The following is a 17,828-nucleotide window of genomic DNA, read 5'->3' as shown; positions in this document are numbered from 1 at the left end:
GAACAGCCAGAAGGAAGCCAGCTCTTCTCTGCTGCATCCCTCACCACGCTCCCCCCCCTTCCAGAAAAAAAATCACCACCTCTTCAGGCTGCCATCTGTTTATTTTGTTGGCCTCGGAACTTGCTGAAATGTATTTCGATGGATGGAGGGAGGCAGAGTAGAAGAACAGAGCCTGGCAGGCTGCATGGTGAGTGGAAAATCGTTTTTTTGGGGACTTTTCTGGAGTTTGAAGCCTTGATGATGGATGTGCATGCGAGACATGGTAATGGCTTTGTAAGTATCCAAACACAGAGCAAAGGAACGACTCCGCCTGGTCGACTGAGAAATGTGTGCCGGGAGGGATCCGCGCTGCCGCGGGGCTGGATGATGGAGTGCTGCGGGGCTCAGGAGCAGGGCCCTGCGTTTAATGCCTTGTTAAAAATGGTACCAGGAGCTTCGAAAAACACTAGATACTCGCTACGAATGTGTTGGAAAAGCCTGAATCCTGCCTCAGAGTGGGGCTCGAGGAGGCGGATGGCGTTCGCGGGGCTCTGCCGTGACCCCGCCGGGCAGGGCTGCGTGTCCCTGCACCGCCTCCTCCCATCCCGTGGCTGTTCTGCTGCCGGCGCCCGGACCTACTGACAACAGGGACGGGTTTATGTGGAAATTTTGTGGGGATAAATATTTGCCTGTCAGCAGGGCTGGGTCGAAGCATGATTTCTCATGTGCGATTTGGAAATGACATTTCCAAACAAAATTAGAGTTTCCTATCGAATGTTCTTGTTTGTTTGCGTGTTAAGTTCCAAAAGTGTTGAGTTTGGGGGTTTTCCTGGTTGATACACAATGGAAAAACTTGCTAGCACCTCCATCCCACCCCCCCCCCCTTTTTTTTTTTAACAAGGGGTTTTGGTGTCCCATTTTCATCCTGGTTAAAGCAGGGCTGTGCTGGAAGATGTGGGTGAACTTCAGCTGCCCGTGGGATCTACCTTTTGTCCAAATTCTTACCAAGAGCAGGATGTTTTTCCCTGCTTGCCAGGCTTTTCTTCAGGGCGCTGGAAGCGTCGAGTCCCAGCACAACTTCCAGTGCCCCTGAACAGGTGGAGGTGAGCCTGGAGAATTGTGGAGCGAATGGGGACACGGGCTGGATCGCAGTTTATAGCCTTCCCCATGTTGTAGTCACTCTCTGCATCTCCTGCTGCAGTTTTTGGGTGGCTGCTGGCCTGGGATGGAGGGTGAGCAGTGCTGAGGTGCCACGTGTCCCAGACTGAGCTTCCCTGGGGCCGTGGTGGCTCCGGGACAGCAGGGACTGGAGGGAGAGAAGCACCCGGCAGTGCTCCCGCTGCGTCCCCACACCGCACAGATCGGTGTCTGGCCTTGCTTGGGCAAAGCTCGTGGTTGAGCTTCGTGCAGGCACATCTGTGCAGCAGCAGCATGAAAGCAGGGGCTGAGCATCCCCAAGGATGCTGTGCTGTGGCTACAAGATGTCACCTTCCCCTGTGGCTCTGCCCTCGGCGGTGCTGGCAGAAGGAGACGTGTGCGTGGTGGTGGTCCTGGTGCGCAGCGCGAGCAGGGCATGCGGTCCTGGTGCCCCAAACCTAGCGGGGCCCATGGCTTGCAGTGGTACTGAGCACACGTGCAGTGTCCTGGGTGCATCTCTTCAGGCAGATGCTGTGCTTTCGGATGGACACAGCTCCCGCTTGGTGTTGCAGGAACCTCGGTGAGCGCAGGGCTGCGCCCTACAGCAGCGTGCTCGGGGACAAAGCAGGGCCTTGCTGGGCTGCAGGGGTGTCTCGGGGCAGGCTGTAGGGGCTGGGCCTTTCCCCTCCCCAGACCCGAAGGCTTAGTTTATCTGCAGCCTTGGGAGGATGTTCTGCCTTCATTCAGCTCGGCTCGTGTTCACGGGGGCTAAAAATAAAGGTAAGAAAGAACAAGCACAAGAAATTTTATCTTCTGAATATAAGAGCCTTAACATGGCTCCGGATATATAGGTTAAAGTTTTTGATACCTTGTGTTGGTAAAGAGGTAATAAATAAGACAAATATAAAAATAAAACAACATTTAAGAAGAATTTTGTTTAAATATACATATAACTTAATATAGCTTAACTCCCTGAGCCACTCTGTCAGGCTCTGAAGCGGTGCCTGTTGTGGGGCCACTGTCTGGGGTTTTTGGAGACCCCTTCCCTTGCCCATGGGCATCTGTGCTGAGTATTTTAAAACGAGGCTGTTTTTTTTTTTTTGATGGCAAGGGCTGGATTTCTTTATTCCTAGGGACACAAATCTCCCCCTAAATTCCTGCGAGCTGCCGCCTGCTCCTTCCTTGGCCACGCGCATTTTTTTCCCGTTTAATATGTCTTCTTTATTTTTTCCTTCTTTTTGTTTAAAAAAAAGGGCAAAACAAAACATATCGTTTCCTTGATTTAATGCGAGCCAATTACGGCTCGCAGGCTGTTAACTTCGTCACCGCTTCTTCCAAGAAAGACCTTGGTAAAACAAACCAGCGCGGCGGCGGAGCGGAGCTGGCAGCCTCGACGCTGCGCCGGGACCTGCCGCCGGGCTCCGCGTGCGCCCGGCGAAGCCTCGGCCACGCGGGTGGAAAAAAGCTAAAGCCTCCTCCGTCGCGCACATGCCCTCTGAAATATCCGACCACTTGTTGTACATCTGCTGACGGATACCAACTGGAAAGGAGATTAGCGCTCAGACTCCTGCGCTGGGCTGTCTGCCCCTCCTAACGAGGAGCAGATGGCAGCCCTCGCGAGCGCGGTGCTGCGCCTCCGGCGCGCGGCAAATGGCGAAATCAGGAGGGCTGGGGCGGAGGGACCGTGGGTGCCAGGGCGCGTGCCAGCGGCCTCGAGCTGTGTCGGCATCCAGGGGTGGCTGACGAAGGGGTGCTGGGGTCTGTGGTGGGTTTTGGGGGGCTGCAGGCATTGGGTTGATGAGGTGAGGGCTGGTGCGGGGTGTTGGGGATGCTCCAAGGGGTGCTGGGTGCTCGGCTCCCCCCATGGGCGTCCTCGGTGCTCATTGACCTGCCCATCACACCCAGATCACTCTGTGGGCAGGATCAGACCCCTCCGACCCAGGCACCGCCGATGCGGGTTCCTGAAGCCCGATGGCATCCACCCAGGGAGAAACCCCGCGTGGGACACGTCACCTCTTGCGTGGCATTTCCCATCCCAGTCACCTTAGGATGAAAAAACTCCTTGTGGCACTCAAAGCGGCGGGGGGCTGAGCCCGCAGGCAGGGTGCCCAGGGCCATCCTGCACCCGAGGCCACCGCCGTTTGCACGGGGGCTTTGCAGGCATCAGCAGCGCCGAGCTCGTGGCTGCGCGGCCGTCTCCTGAAGTGCTCCGTCTCTTGGCCGGGGGCCAGCGCAGGAATGTTAACTTTTTTTTTTTTTTTTTTTCTGCAGCTAATTCGGGGCCGTGGGCAGGCCCCGGCGGCTGGCGCTTGTTTTTATTTTACGTTTCTTTTTCAGCGGCGGTTGAATTGAAAATTAAGATGTGCCGGGACCTAATCCCAAATAAAAATGCCAGCGCGCTCCCTGCGGGGCCCTTGGGTTAACCTCCGAGGCGGGCAGCGTGCGGCCCCGCGCGCGCCTCGGCCCCCGGGACGCCGTCCCCATGGTGGGGCCGAGGAAAAGCAGCTCCCTGCACTGCCAGAGCGTTTTCCACCTGTGGTGGGGTGGGGATTGCACATAAACGATTTGCCAGGCAGGCACCCTGGCCCCGAGGTTTCCTTATTTCCTACTTTTTTTTTATTTTTTTCTTTTCTTTTTTTTTTTTTTTTTACTCTTCTGGATTCGGGACTTTGGGGATTTTCCTATGGGCTGATGTGGCACGGGGAATTTCTGTCCTTCGTTTGGCTGCCAGCAGCCCGTCCTGGGGGTCTGGGGACTGCACCATGGCAGTCGAAGGGATCCCTATATACAGGGGATGGGAGACGTCTGTGTCCTCGAAGCAGGGGAATAAAGAGCTTTTTATAAGCCTGTTTTTGCAGGAACCTTTTAACCCATTTATCCTTCAGTCAGAAAATCTTGTCGATGAAATCTGGAGTGAAAGCAGAGATCTGAAGACACGTTTCTGCTCTGCTGGCCGTCTGTTACCAGGATAATCTTGTTACGGCCACCTGCTCGGCCTTGAGTGCATCTTGAGTATTCCTGGGCATATATTCACTTATTTTATTGGCATAACAGCACTCTGCCCCGTAATCCTGGCGTGCCCTCCAGTGCCCTGTGGATGCTTTATCATTCAAGGTCATTGGAAGCAGCAGAAATGACTTTCAGCAAACGTAGCTCTGAGTTTTTGATGACCGAGATGCATCAGGATTTTACTCAGGGCCTTTGGGCCAAGCCCCGTGTGCACTGAGACGTCTTCACCTCCGAGGCCTGGGGAGGTGACGTGCAGCGGGTAGGGGTGGCTCGGGGGCTCCCGAAATTCATTTCCTCTGGGAAAGCCTCCTAAGCCACCTACAAGCCCCAAACGCATGCCACGCAAGCCAGCCCTCGTGAGTTGAGACGGGGAAATTTGGGCGAGAGAGGGAGCAGGGTCCGTACGGGAGAGGGACGGGAGGTGCAGCCCTGCTGCCGGGGCCGTGCGTTTCGGGGAGCCCTCGGTGCCCTGCCCGCCCCGCAGGAGCTCATGTGAAATGCATTAAAAGCGTAAGGAAAGGGAGCACGACGGTTGGGAATCATTTTGTTTGGGTTTCTAAAACGTGCGCATGAAAACACTGTGTGGTTTTCTGACAAATTTGAAACAGTGCTATTCAATTCACTCCAGCATTGCTACTGTTGATCTAGCAGACTGTAAAGCATTTATTGGAGTTGCTTGAGGCGAACTTAAGCATCTGTGGAATAACAAGTCCAGGAAGTAATTGCATCCACAAGGAAAATATTTTTATGTATAATTCAGTGACCCATTTTATAAACATTGCGGTTCCACCTTGGACTTTTTTTTTTTCTCCTCTTTTATTTTTTTTTTTTCTTTTCACCCGCAGCCTCTGCTATCCAAGCGTCTGAGGTTAGCGAAGTATGCGGGATCGGGTTTGGTGGCTCGCGTTTGGGGCGGAGGCAGGAGGAAAACCCCGGGGTGCCCGGCTGTGCCGCGGGCGGTGGTCCCGTGGTGGGGGGACGCCGGTGCTAGGGGCAGTGGGGGCGCAGCGCCAATTGCTCCCACGGACCTTGGCAGGCACGGAGGAATTGTTTCGGGGTGAGGGCTCTGCTTTATTCCTTAAAGCCGGGTCGATGGGAAGCTGAGTCACTTACAGCCTGTGTGGCATCGCGCCCGGGTGGCTGTGGCGATCGCTTGGGTGGTTATGGGGGGTCACCCGTGCCCAGGACGGGGGTTGTGCCCCACGCACCCGCATCCCCGGCACCGATGGCAAGGCCATCACGCAAGGCTCGGCTCTGTTGGGAAATGGGACTTTTGGGAGGGCTGGCCCTGCCCTGCGGGGCCGTCTGCTGGAGGATGAGCCAAGCCCCGCTGCGGTGGCTGATGAAAGCGTTATATTGATGTTTTCCTTTGAATTATTTTTCTCTGGGAGAGGGGAAGTGGGCTAAAAACAAAAAGGCAACCAACCGCACCTCTGAGGATCCAGGTTCCTCGCAGAAATGCTTTTAGCAGCTGAAAACCATGTAAGGTTTTTTTCAATCTCACAATATCCATTTTGGGGGGTTTCATTTCCAGGCGATGCGGATGCTTCTCCCCGTGCACCCTCCTCAAAGCAAGGGCTGTTTCGCTCACATGAAGCCGTTGGCGTCTGGTGGTTCCCCCCCTCTGTACCACCGAACCCCCAGTGCTGGGATGGACCCTATATACCCAGCTGGGTCCAGGATGGACCCACCATACCCGGCTATAACCTCTCTAAGCCAGGCAGTGCCTAAAACCGAGGGGCAAAGCCCGAGCTCTGGGTGCCAGGCGGGGCCCCCCCCCCTTTCCCCGGTGCTTTTGTCCCCCTGCCACGCTCCCTGTGCCGTCCCCTGCCCCGCCGCCTGGCCCCGCTCCAGAGGGGAGGACAAAACAAAACAAAGCCGGCCTGGGAGTAAATATTATCTGGATATGAAGGAACGCTATGTTTCTTTGTATGGGTCTAGAATTTCTGCCTTTTAACAGCTAACCTTGACTCAGCCAATATCCACAACATGCAGCCCTGGCCAAAATATGCTGGGCCTTAAAGTACCACAACAGCTGTTTTTCTTGCTAAAATATGACATTAAATTTTTTGGACGGCTGGATGCTTCCTTGATGAAAGTGGAATAAGGGGCTATTTTTCCTCCCTCTCCTTCTCTTTCTCCCCCCCCATCCCGTCGTTCCTCCTCCTCCCGTGCCCTGGCAGGGCTGGAGCCCCCCAAAATGCCCGACCCCAGCTGCGAGGTGAGGGTCGGGGGCTTCTGGTTTTTAATGCCCCCCCCCTTGCTCTTGGATCCCTCCCAGCACCCGGCAGGGCCCCGGCCAGCAGCGGCTGCAGCCCTGACATCTTGTTTTGCTGGTGGCTCGTGGGATGTCGGAAATGTTCCGCCCTTAAAACGGGGGCACCAGCGGGAGGCCGGGGCTGCGGCCATGCTCCCGGCACTTGCCCAAGGGGACCGTGCGGTGTCCCTGGTGTCAGCGGTTCCCCCGGTGGCTTTCGTCCTTTGGACACCCCATTTGTGCAAACGAGGAGGTTTTGGGGTTTTTCAAGAGCTCTGGCCGCAGCTGGTGATGTGGTGTGGGAACCCAGTGGCCACATCCAGCCCCGTGAACCAGCGGAGGTCCCTCTCCCCAGCCCGACCCCTGTTTTGAGAAATCTCAGCCAGCTTTGGGCAGGGTTCGCCCCTCTTCGCCCTGTGCTGCCCACAAGGAACTCAGCCTCGGGCTGGGTTTGCTGGCGGTGTCACCACCTCGGTGTCACCCAGCGGGATGGCAGCTGCTGGGGGTGGATGTGGTGTATTTGGGGGCAGGACGGACACCTTTCCGGGCAGTGTGCTTCTCCACGGGGGCTTTTCTTTGATAAAATGTGGCAGGCAGAGGGTGCTGCTTGGCGCTAGGGTGCAGGATTGCAGGAGCCGCTGCCCTGGGTCTGAAAACACAGGAGCAGCTGCAGCAGGAGCGGGGACGACGCTGCAATGCCTGAGCAGCGTTGGCCCGTGGCACCCGGCTGTGGGGGCAGTCATGGGGGGGATGGCAACTCCAATATCCAGCCCTTCCCCACCTACAATGCTCCACACGAGAGCTGCGGGCTTTGGTGCTTGGAAAACCAAAGTCCCTTCCCTCCGCTCCTCTTTCTCTCCTTTTTCCTTTTTTTTTTTTTCTTTTTGTTAAAGATCAGCTTGATTTTTAATGGGATACAGAAGAATTTTTAAAAGGGGGGAGATGGGAACCAAACCAGGAGTGGGTTTTCATTGCCCAGAGCCTCCCAGGCGTGTTTATTTTGACTGGGGCCTGACATCTCGTGGGCTGAAAAACCAGGAGTGACGGAGAGGTGCCACACGGCCGCTGGCAGCGATAGCGTCACGGCCGGGGGGCTCCAGCCACGACTCCAGGTCAGGATCCCCAGCACCGTGCCACCCTTACCCATCCCTCCTAGTCCCTTACTTTTGCTGCAACACCTATTTACACCTATTTTACCTGCTGAGCTGCCGGGGCCGGACCCCCGAGCATCTCCCGCGTGCGGGCGACGGGGACGCGGCGCGGGTGTGCGTGGCCGCGTGCGCCCCGCGCAGACACAGCGATATTTCTGTGTGTGTAATGTATGTGTTCCCCTTTCCCCGGACAGCTACCATGTGTTTGGAATTAGCGCCGCGGTTGCAGGGGGAGAAGGCAGCTGGGTTTCTCCGGAGCATTTCAGTGCTTAATCTCTGAAGAATGCAGAATGTCTGTCTGGATGCCCCGGCCAAGATCAACTCCGCGGCACGGGGAGGCCAATATAAACGTTCATGTTTTGTGTCACCGAGATTTCATTAGATGTTTTTTATGTAATTGCATAAGTCGAACTACTGTGATGAAAATGCCACAGCGAACAAATGAGATGAATTGTGAAACCTCTCCTTCGAGGAGACGCTGGCCTCCGCCGGACCGCGGGGATCCAGCTCCAGCCTCTTCCAAGGCGCGGGTGACCTTTTCGGATAAAGAGGAGGCTGTTTGCCCGTCCTCCCCCCTTGCCCCTGACGTCAGGGCGAGCTCAGGCCGTGGCCGGGCAGGAGGTGTCCCCATGCTGGACAGGGGGTGCGGGGGGCTGCTGGTGCCTCTCCCTTGGGCTCGCATCCCCCCTCTTCCCAAACAGGGGGGAGGCAGAAAAAGCTCCCCTGTTTCTTGGTTTCTTGGCTGTCTGACGTCTGAGCGCCTCGCGGCCTCTGAATGATATCACCGGGCTCTTTGTGTCTCGCCTTAAGCCTCCTTGAGAGGAGGGGAGAGCGAGCTGCGGGGCTCGGGGCTGCCTCGGAGCCGAGCCCAAATTTGCTGTGCCGCTGTGCGTGAGCCCTGCCACTGCCCCCCGCTGCCAACCAGAATGACTTGGGTAACGTGCCCCTTCAAGGCCTGGCACATTTCCCCGATTATACAGATTAATACAAATTTAATGAGGCCTTAATCACTGCCTGCTGGGTTCAGACACAAACAGGCTGCTGGGGCCGGGAGCTCGGTGGGGCAGTGGGTGCCGGGACAAGACGGTGCCGCTCCTCCCCGGGGGCACGGCGGCACCCGGGGACCCGGTGGCTCCCCGTCCAGCCCGGGCCTCGGTGGTGGCCTGGTGGCACGCAGGGCTCCGAGGGACACGAGGCCGGACCTGCAGCGACAGGCAGCGACTTCTGCGAGACGGGCTGGAACGGTCGCCCTCGCCGCAGACACATCTGCTGGGCGGGAGGGCCTGGAATTTGGGATATTGTTTTTCTGGCGGGGAGCGGTGGGTGCCAAAAGCCTGATAAATTAATCACCTCGGACATGGGTCAGTCCAGCTTCTGGCGTGCGCAGGCTGGGCCCCCCGAGCCACTGAGCGGAGACGGGGCCGCTGCGCCGCAGGAGTTCATCGCGAGGCGCTGGGGGTGGCGAGGCACAGGGAGGGGGCTTCGGCCATGCCCCCACCTGCCCCTGCTGTGGCCGTTTGCAGAGCAGGGCCCTTCGGACACCGTCCTGGGGTAGCTCCCTGCGGTTGGGCTCCGTCGTTCCCTGCCCAGGCTGCTGCATGCCTTTGGTCCGTGGGAGATGGGGACGTGTTTGGGATTTGTGCAGCTCCTGGGAGCGTGCCGAGCCTGGGGAAGGCTTCGTGGGATGGAGATGCACAGGGTGCAGCTGCTGGGGGCTGTGGGCAGCTTCTTGTGGCCGTTCAACCCTATCCCTGCGGATGGGGGCTCGGGGCTGGGTGTCCCAGCTCTGTGCGTGCCAGAGAGCCCAGAGCTGGGCTGGTGGGGTGATGCTGGCGCAGACCAAGGTGGGAGCTGTGTTTCCCCCACCACGACGGGTGGCAGGGATTTGGTTTGCAGGGATCTCTTCTGGTCGTTCTTCTTGCTCAAGGCCAGGCAGGCTGAGCCTGCACCTCTCCAGACTCTCCTTCCCCTTGGGGAGAGGCTGGGTGCTGCAGGTCGGTGCCCATGTTGCATGTCCCATCCCTGCAGGGTGACATCCTTGACCCCGCTGGGGCTCAGAGTAGTCCCCGCTGCTCCTGGTGCTGCCCAGAGGGGAGACCACGAAGGGCTTCACTCACCCACCGCTGGGGTTTCTGCACCAGTGGGGGACAAAGGGGATTTTTACGTTTTTAATGAATCCACTACTATGGATTCATTACAAAATTTTAATGAATTTACCTCCTCCGTGGTTCATTTACTCTCCCTTCTTGTTTGCTGCTTCCATTTCCACAAAGCACCAGCATCTGTCCCCTGCCAGCAGCAGCACTTGCGTTACCTTTCCCAGCCTTTCTTATGACAAAGCAGGGAGTAAAGCTTGGAGGAAAGATCCCACTGGAGCCTTCGACATGTTTCGGGCTGTGCCTGTGTCTCACGAAGGCGTTTACAGGAGCCGTGCGGGGCTGGGGCGCGCCACTCGGGACACCAGGAGCTGCTCGGGGCAGGAGGTGTTAAGACACAAGGCATGCGCGGTAATCTGCATTTGGGATCTGAGCAGATCTTATCAGGATGATGCAAAAGCCTCCCTCCATCCCTCCTGCCTTCTCGCCTTTCTCTCCTTCTCTCTCTTTTTTTTTTTTTTTTTTGGTCCAGACATAATTAATGTAAACCAAATGCTTTGTGCACAGCTGCTGGCATCCTGAAACCATTTTGTGTGTGGTCTTTCCTTTAGCCCGGACAGAGATGGAGCAAAACTCTGAGCACTATCCCAGACCTGCCTAGGTAGAGAGCTTCATCTCTTGTACAGGAGGCACCTTCAGCTCCTGCATTTCCCTGGTGGGATGCGGTTGTGCGATGGCTGGTTGGACTGGCTTAAATAAAACCACGGAGCTGCCCAGAAACTTCATCTTCCAAATCCAGCCAAACCTAAGCTGAACTTTTCTCACTGGTTGGAGGAAATCTGCTTAACTGAAACCCCAAATGTCTGTCTCATTTTCGTGGCAGCCTCTGCGTGCCTCGGTTCCACCGGGGCGGGATGCGAACGTGCCAGCGCTGCTGCAGGGCGGATTTCCTCGTGCTGCCTCTGGCACCTCTGCACCTCTGCAGCAGGGAGACCTTGTGATGTATTTTTTTTTTTTTTTCCAGCCAAAGGGCCAATTTCTGATCATTGCTCTCGCTTGGTGTTTCCACTGGATCTTTAAGGCTTGAGGTGTGAGGGAAAGAAGCAGCCTCCGGCCCTACCTGGTATGGTCCCAAAGGGTCGAGCAGAGGCGCAGCCGCCCGCAGCTCTGGCTGGCCATGCTGCAGCTGTACCACCCTCACCCCCGGGATTCTCTCTGCTGTGCCTCCAGAGCTGAGGCTCCCTAGCCTTGTGCCTTGCTGCCAGCTCTGTCTGATGCCTCCAGCCCCATCCAGCCCCCCTCAGATGGTGCTTTTCCCCTCCGTTTGTCCAATTGCTCGGACCAAAGCATGGCACCTGGGCTGTTCGGCACGAGAACTCATCTTTGAGGTCCCATCCTGTTCGCTCACTGGTAGCACTTTGGGTGTGCTGAGAGAGGTGCAAAGTACGGAGGGATGCTTTGCTTTGGCAGGAATCCCCTTTTAGTGCCAGATGCCTTGCTGAGGCAATTCTGCACCGCCAGTGCCGCCTCGCCCAGGGCCCGGCGCTGAGTCAGTGGCTGAGCATCTTGCAAACGTGTGAGCTAAATGGGAAGCATCTGGGGGTTGTGCCGTGGACGTGCTTTGGATTCCAGAGTGATCGGGATGCTGCAGATGCCTCGCAAGAAGGTGGGCTGGGTGGTGCTTACAGGAGCATGAGCTGCTGCGTGCAAGCTGCTCGGGTGCTGGAGGCAGGGAGCGGGTCACCAGGGATTGCTCCCACATTTCTGCTCCAAAATGATTCCGGTGCTGAGGCTGGGACATGAGGGGTGACAGCTCTTGAACGCCTCCTCCACGCAGAGACTGGGGCACGTCTTGAGGTGGCTCCTCCTGGGGCAGCGCTGAGCCTAGGGCTGAGCAGTGAGCCCATGTGCAGCGGGGCACTCACGTTTGGGGGCAATATTTGCGATTTACTTTTCCTTTCTTCAAACAAAGACGCCGGTCAGGACAAAGCAGAAGAGTTTGCATTCAGGTGTTGGGCATTTCAACTAAAAAAAAAAAAAAAACAACCTTGGAGAGCACATGGATGTGTCCACACAATGGCTTGGTTAAAAAAAAGCTTTCTGTGGAAGAATAATTTCCATGGAAAACTTTCAACCACCCCATAATGGGTGCCTGCGGGGGCTCAGGTATCCAGGAGGGGTGATTTCTGCTCTCAGCCTGTGATCGGGTGATGCTCACAGGAGAGGGGAAGACCCCGAATATGCAGAGAAATGCCCCCTCAGCACCCAGCCCCGTCTCCGCACAAGCAGGCTCGGGGCCGTGCGCCTGGGGAGCCCCAGTGAAACAATCCCCTCCGCAGGCTGCCCCGGGGCTCCCGAGTGATGACAATTAGAAATGAGTGAGAGGCTGAAAAATAGTGAGTGAGATTTTTTAAAAGGTCACCTTGGCCAAGGAGGCAAAAATTCTTCCTTGTGTGAGTGAGATGCTTTAGGAACTGCCTTAAAATTAATCCAAAACATGAGCCCGGCTCCAAATGAGTGGGACTTGGCAAGACGGCTGGACACATTATCTTTAAATATAGGCAGGCATCCCGGAGGGTTTCTGGTGGTTTTTCTGGTCACTTCTTATTCTTCCGTCTCCCCCTCCGCTCCCCCCTCCTTGCATAATTCTGTCTATTTTAATGCTTGGTTCCACATTTCGGGTAGTCATTTGTTTATTGCCGTGAAGCCTCCCCAAACCAGGCAGGGTTGCGACACCGCGGGCGCTGTCGCGTTGGGGTGGGTTGTTCGCAGCGGCGCTTTTCTGCGGCAAGAAGAAACCCCCTTACCACCAAAGCAGGGAGGCAGCAGCCAGGCTGTTGGACACGTCTGGACGTATAAAGACACGTCTGTCTTTAATACTTCCCTCTGAAGGCCAGGTCCGGCCAGAGCCACGACAAGCTCGCGCTCCGTGCCGCATGTACGCGTGTGCACGCGCTCGGGAAGGCCTTGGCAGTGCGGCGGTGCTAGAACGGTTAGAGCCACATGTTGTAGCAAACGCGGCTTCCTATTGACTTGTTAAACATTTGCTATTTATCAGATTCTGCTTTTAAACTGTCTGTAACAGTCTGGGAGAACTTGTGTCAAAATCCCTTCCAGATGTGGAGGTGCTACCCGATACTGTGGTTATAACCTGGGCCCTCGCTCCTGCTCAGTTCCGATTAGCTCCACTACTGTGAAAATGAAAATGCAAATAAAGGCACGTAACGAGAGGGAGAAGAGGCGCGTGTAAAGCTTCCCCCAGACCTTCCCTTTTCGCAGGCAGAACAGATCCTTCCTTTATAATGAGATCATGAGTTTTATCACTAAACGTTTGCTTTGCTGGAAAAACACAGGTAACCGGGGGAAAGCAGCCACCTGCCCTGCCTGTGCACGAGGCTGTTTTTAAGGCAGCATCGACTTTTTTCCCCCCATTTAAATAATGCTTCTTCGGGTCTGGGGCTTCCAGACACATCAGCTCTTTTTATGAGCATCAGATGATGTGTACAGTTGGAAACCCGGCCGGTTCCCTCGCGTTTGGAGCACATGGATCAGATAAAGACGATCAGTTAAGCGCTTATTGAAAGGCTGTTGCGAGCCCGGGCCCTTTTTTTAGCAGCACATGCTCCGCAGACATGCTGCCCTGTCAGTCTGCAGGAGAAGCTCTGGGGCCACAAGATATTCCCAGATTAAAACAGCTCCTCTCGCTCCTTGGTATCTGTCAGATCGTATAAGGCCCGAGCCAGCTCCCATTGTAGCGAGGGAGGGTTTTTCCACTGACTTTAAGAGGCGCTGGACCGGGGCCATCCTCTCTGTAATGCGGATCCGGGAGTGTGCGTGATGCTCTGCATGATGACAGAATTTCTGGGAGATTGGCCTAAACCAAAACCTTGGACCGCCGCTCCCTGGGACCGCTCTGCCGCAGGAGCAGGGAGGCTTGAGGCACCGGACCCGGGTTTGGAGCGAGCTTCTTGCAGCTGCGAGAGTGTCACGGCAGGAGCCAGGCGAGCCCTGCTGCTCCCCGTCTGCCCCTCCAAGGGCCGAGGGGCTTGGATTTGGGATTTGGGGCTGTGCCCACAGCCCACGTCCATCCCCAGCTCCACTCGGTGGGCCGGACACCTGCGGGTGTGCGAGGGGCTTGCGGCCAGGGTCTTCCCTTCCAGGACGTAGAGTTTTGAGATGGGGTGTCCCGGGACCGTACCCCCTCGCTGAGCCGCGTGTTACATCTGCTCTAACTCCGTCGTGCGCTGCTGCAGAGAGGGGTTATTCCTGCAGACCCAGAGCGAATCCCACCCTGCTCCTCCTGGGTGCACCCTGAGGCTCCTGCAGCACAGCAGACCTGCTTTGTGCTCCGCAAGGAAATATTCACTGGGGCTGGGATGGCTGGGAGATACCGAGTGGGTCTGGATGGGGGCTGCGATTGCTTCACCTCCCCTTTTTTCCAGGCTGATGGATGGGCCTGGTGTCGTATAGTGCATCTGTGCCGTGTCCCGGGGCCATGGAGCCCTGGTGCTCTGTAGGACACTGGTGGTGGCTCCCCTTTGCCCCTGCAGACCTGGTTTACCCCCGAGCTGTGCCCTGTTACAGGGCGCAGACACCTCCTGGACGTCAGAACTGGATGGGGGAGCCCAGAGCAAGAGCTCTCCTGGGCTGCCCGCAGTGCTCCTGGCTCTACCTGCGCAAAAAATCACCACTCCCAACCTCCCAGGCATATCAGATTCCTCTGTCCCTCCCCTGGATGGGACAGGACTTCTCTGGAGGTCCTGGTGGATGCCTCTCCTGGGGCTGTCCATCACCGCCACCCCGGATCTTTGTGCGCTCAGGCTGGAGCCGTGCTGCTTTCTGAAGAGTAGCAGCATCGCCGTGGCCCGACGATGGCTATGAAGCTGGATGGCTATTAACATGGCTAGAAGATGGAGTCAGGACCCCGTTAACCTGGCAGGTCTGGCTGGGGTGGCTCACAACTGGAACGTGCACGGAGAAGCGGCAGGGAGAGGGTGGGCGGTGCGTGGAAAAAGCCGAAAGCCGCCCTGCAAAATCACATGGTGATAAGGCGTTTTCTGGAGTGCCCCATGCAGCTGGCAGCAGAAACCAAGCTTTTATGTTTCGGTCTGGCCAGTTTTACACTTTATGCAGCCAAAGGGATCTGGATAAGGTTTGCTTGGAAGATTAGCTGGCACTGAGCCCCACTAGACATCTCTGGAAGCCTCCCCTCGAGCAGCAGCGGGTCCTAACTCCCCTCTCATCCCGGCCCCGTGGCAGGCGAGCTCAGGGCAGCGGGTGTCACCTGGAGGGGACAGGGACAGGGACACTTCAACCATAGGTGCTGAAAGGGGCTTCAAGGGGCCAGTCCCAAACCCTGCTGCAGGTTGGTGCCCACCTCTCCCTCGCAGGAAGGCGCTCTGCCTCGGTGCTGGTAGCAGATGCCGCTGCTCTGGAGCGGAAAGCCCAGTCCCTCCCCTCTCATTCCTTTTTTTTTTCCTTTTCTTTCCTTTCTTTCCTCCTTCCCCCCCCCCCCCCCCCCCCATGCTGATGCTAAAAAAGCCCGGGCGGTTTCGGCTCCGTGAAACCCAAATGCCTTTTGCAGCATCAAGCTCGGATCCCATAAGTAATATCCCAGTGTTCGAGAATAAGACAGTATATGAAGTAGACGGGGAGCTATAAAGACGCTTTAAAAGGGGCAATAAAAGTTTTGGGTTTCATATCGTCTTACCAAAGAAGAGAATAACAGGGAAGCAGGAAATTTCAGTAGCAGACATGACAAAGGTCACAGCACTCAGACTGCACCTTAGACGAAAACACCTACTCTTATGAAAACAGCAAGAATTTTTGGCAGGGGCTCAAGAGCTCTTACAGGCAAAGCTCTCGGCAGCGCTAAAAGGTTACAAGAGACTGTTTTGTCTACGTTGCTGTAAATGTTTATAATATTTCCCTGCATTTGTACTGCATGGGATATCCTGCCTGGGCGATAGCAAGCTCAGCCCCTGCAGCCACCTCCCGGGTGCGGGGTGCCCGCTCCCACCTGGCTGCGCCCATGGGTGCTGCCCCGGGGCCGATCCCCCAGCGGGGCTGGCTGCGATTCAGCTCCTAGGATGGGTGCTGGTCCTGCTCGAGGTGTGTGCAAGGATGGGTGCTTTGCAGAGTGGCAGCAGAACCTGGGGGCAGCAGGAGGCAGAGGGGGGAAAAAAACCTTGCTGCTCTTTTTGTGTGCAATACCCCAATACCCTTTTGGGGTGTGTTTTTTTTTCTTTTCTTTTTTTTTTTTTTTTTGTGTAACACCTGAACATGCGGCAGGTGGGAGCAGGAGCTTTCATTTACTCAGCTGGACCTCAGCAATGTGCCCGCCTGGTTTGTGTGGGGTTTGCCACCCTTGTTTCAGCTCGTGTTCAGGCCCCGTGATGCGTTGCATTTACGCAGCACAGAGCGCCGGACAGGTGTGAGGCTCTCCCATGCCCATGAAAGCTGGCACAGCCGGGCTTGCCATGGGGAATACTCATATCACCGCCACCCCGGAGGGGCCAAACTCACAAAATAAGTCGTGGGGGCCTGGTGCCTCTGGTCTGTGGCTGCAGCAAGTGGTAAAGGGCATGCGCAGGTGGCTGGGTGAGTATTTGTACGTGGGGTAGCGCACCCCAGCCTGGTGTGCTCAGGGACGCAGAGACTTGCTCAGCAGGCAATGGGGAAAGCGTTGCCTGCATTCCCTCGCAGCACCTTGCAAATTTTCCTGGGGGCTGGCTGCTCATGCACAGCAGGGCTGGGTTGGTTTCGGTGCTTGGCGAGCCCCCTGGGACCCCCTCGCTAGCGTTGCCCCCGCGCACAGCCGTGCTGGCCTTGCCCCGGCAGCGCCAGCTCGCCAGTGACTCCTGGACGCTCGGGGCTTCGTGATTCATTTATATTTTTGTTGGAAACCCGCTCGGCTTTGGTTGTTGCCCCGTCGCAGGAAGTGGCTCTGATGAATGACTGGGGTGGATTTCTCTTCCAGAGGAGCCCAGGCTTAATGTGGGCTTTCTGTGGACATCACTGTATATCAATACCGCTCTAATTGTCCATGACATATAGTCCTGGCGTTTTTCCCAGACAGTCCAAATAAATCATACACTTCTGCTATAGTAAATAGTCTGTTATAGGAGATGTTAGAGGCTTACAGCCCTCCCCCCCGCTCCAGGAGCTTCTTTGCTGTGCCTCTCGTTTTCCATGTGCTTTCCGGACTAACGCGGCTCGCTGCGAGCACACCTGCTGCCTGCGCCACCCCAGCAGGTTGGCGGGGACAAAGTGACCGATGCTGCAGCCACCTCTGGGCCAGGGAAGGTGGTGGCTGTGCTCTAGGGCTGCCCATGCCTGAGCTGGGGTGAGCAGCAGCTGAGCTGGAAAGGTTTTTGCGCCGTTTAAGGAGAGCTGGTGCTGCACGCTTGCAAAGAGTCTTTGCTGATAAGTAGTATTTACATCAAGAGAATGCATAAATAAAATAGGAAATATCTCACAAGAATACAGGCTCTGTTAACCGGGCGTTACAAACAGAGCCTTGTGCGCTCAGGGTGGGCAAACCCACAGAAGGGGACGTCTTGGGTCCTCCGGGGCCAGCACAGGGGACAGCGGGGAGGTGACGTGGCCGAGAGGGACACCAAGGTCTCCAGCACCTGCTGCTGGGCCACGGGACAGGAGCACATCCCAAACAAGGGCTCCTCCAGGGAGAAGTACAGGAATTTAGCACACTGGAAACGCCTAAGGCGTTATGATGGTGGAAGGACGAAGCCTTTCCATGGAAGAAAAGCCCAGGGCGTGCGCAGAACTGGTGGGAGAAGGTCCCAAGGAGAGCACGGCGGGCAGCACTTTGCTCGTAGTCGCAGCCCTCCAGTGCCCAGGCGCAGGAGCAGGTGCCGGGGGCTCAGACGCAGCAGCAGAGCGTGGAGCAGTCCAGCCTGGCGGGGCTGCCGGCGCCCCCGGCCTTCTTGTTCTCCTTGGGCAGCAGCAGCACGAAGGCCATGGCCAGGGCGCAGTGGTAGAAGCTGTGCACGTAGGTGTAGTCCCACTCCTGCAAAGGGAGAGCGTTAGTGGGAGCTGCTGGGCTTGGCGGTGGGTGCAAAACACAGGGGTTCTGCAAGTAGCCAAAGGGAAAGGAATTAAAAAAAATCCTGAGCCTTCTGCCTCTTTTTGCTGTCAGAGAAGAAAGGATTTCCAGCCTTAAAAAAATAGGCAAAGTGG

General features: G+C 56.5%; 1 protein-coding gene across 1 annotated transcript in view; it reads right to left on the bottom strand.

Moving 5' to 3' along the window:
* Positions 1-1,006: 1,006 nt before the first annotated feature.
* MYMK (myomaker, myoblast fusion factor) overlaps positions 1,007-17,828 on the bottom strand; it is a 30,867-nt gene continuing 14,045 nt past the window's right edge. The window contains exon 5 of the mRNA XM_080561679.1: positions 1,007-17,658. Coding sequence (XP_080417805.1) covers positions 17,512-17,658 — 147 coding nt within the window. The 3' untranslated portion in view covers positions 1,007-17,511. The remainder of the gene's footprint in view (positions 17,659-17,828) is intronic.

This window comes from Anser brachyrhynchus (genome assembly GCF_964034855.1).
Source record: "Anser brachyrhynchus genome assembly, chromosome: 19".
NCBI lineage: Eukaryota > Metazoa > Chordata > Aves > Anseriformes > Anatidae > Anser > Anser brachyrhynchus.
The sequence above is the reverse complement of the archived record's forward strand: the minus strand, read 5'-3'. Positions and strand labels throughout refer to the sequence as shown.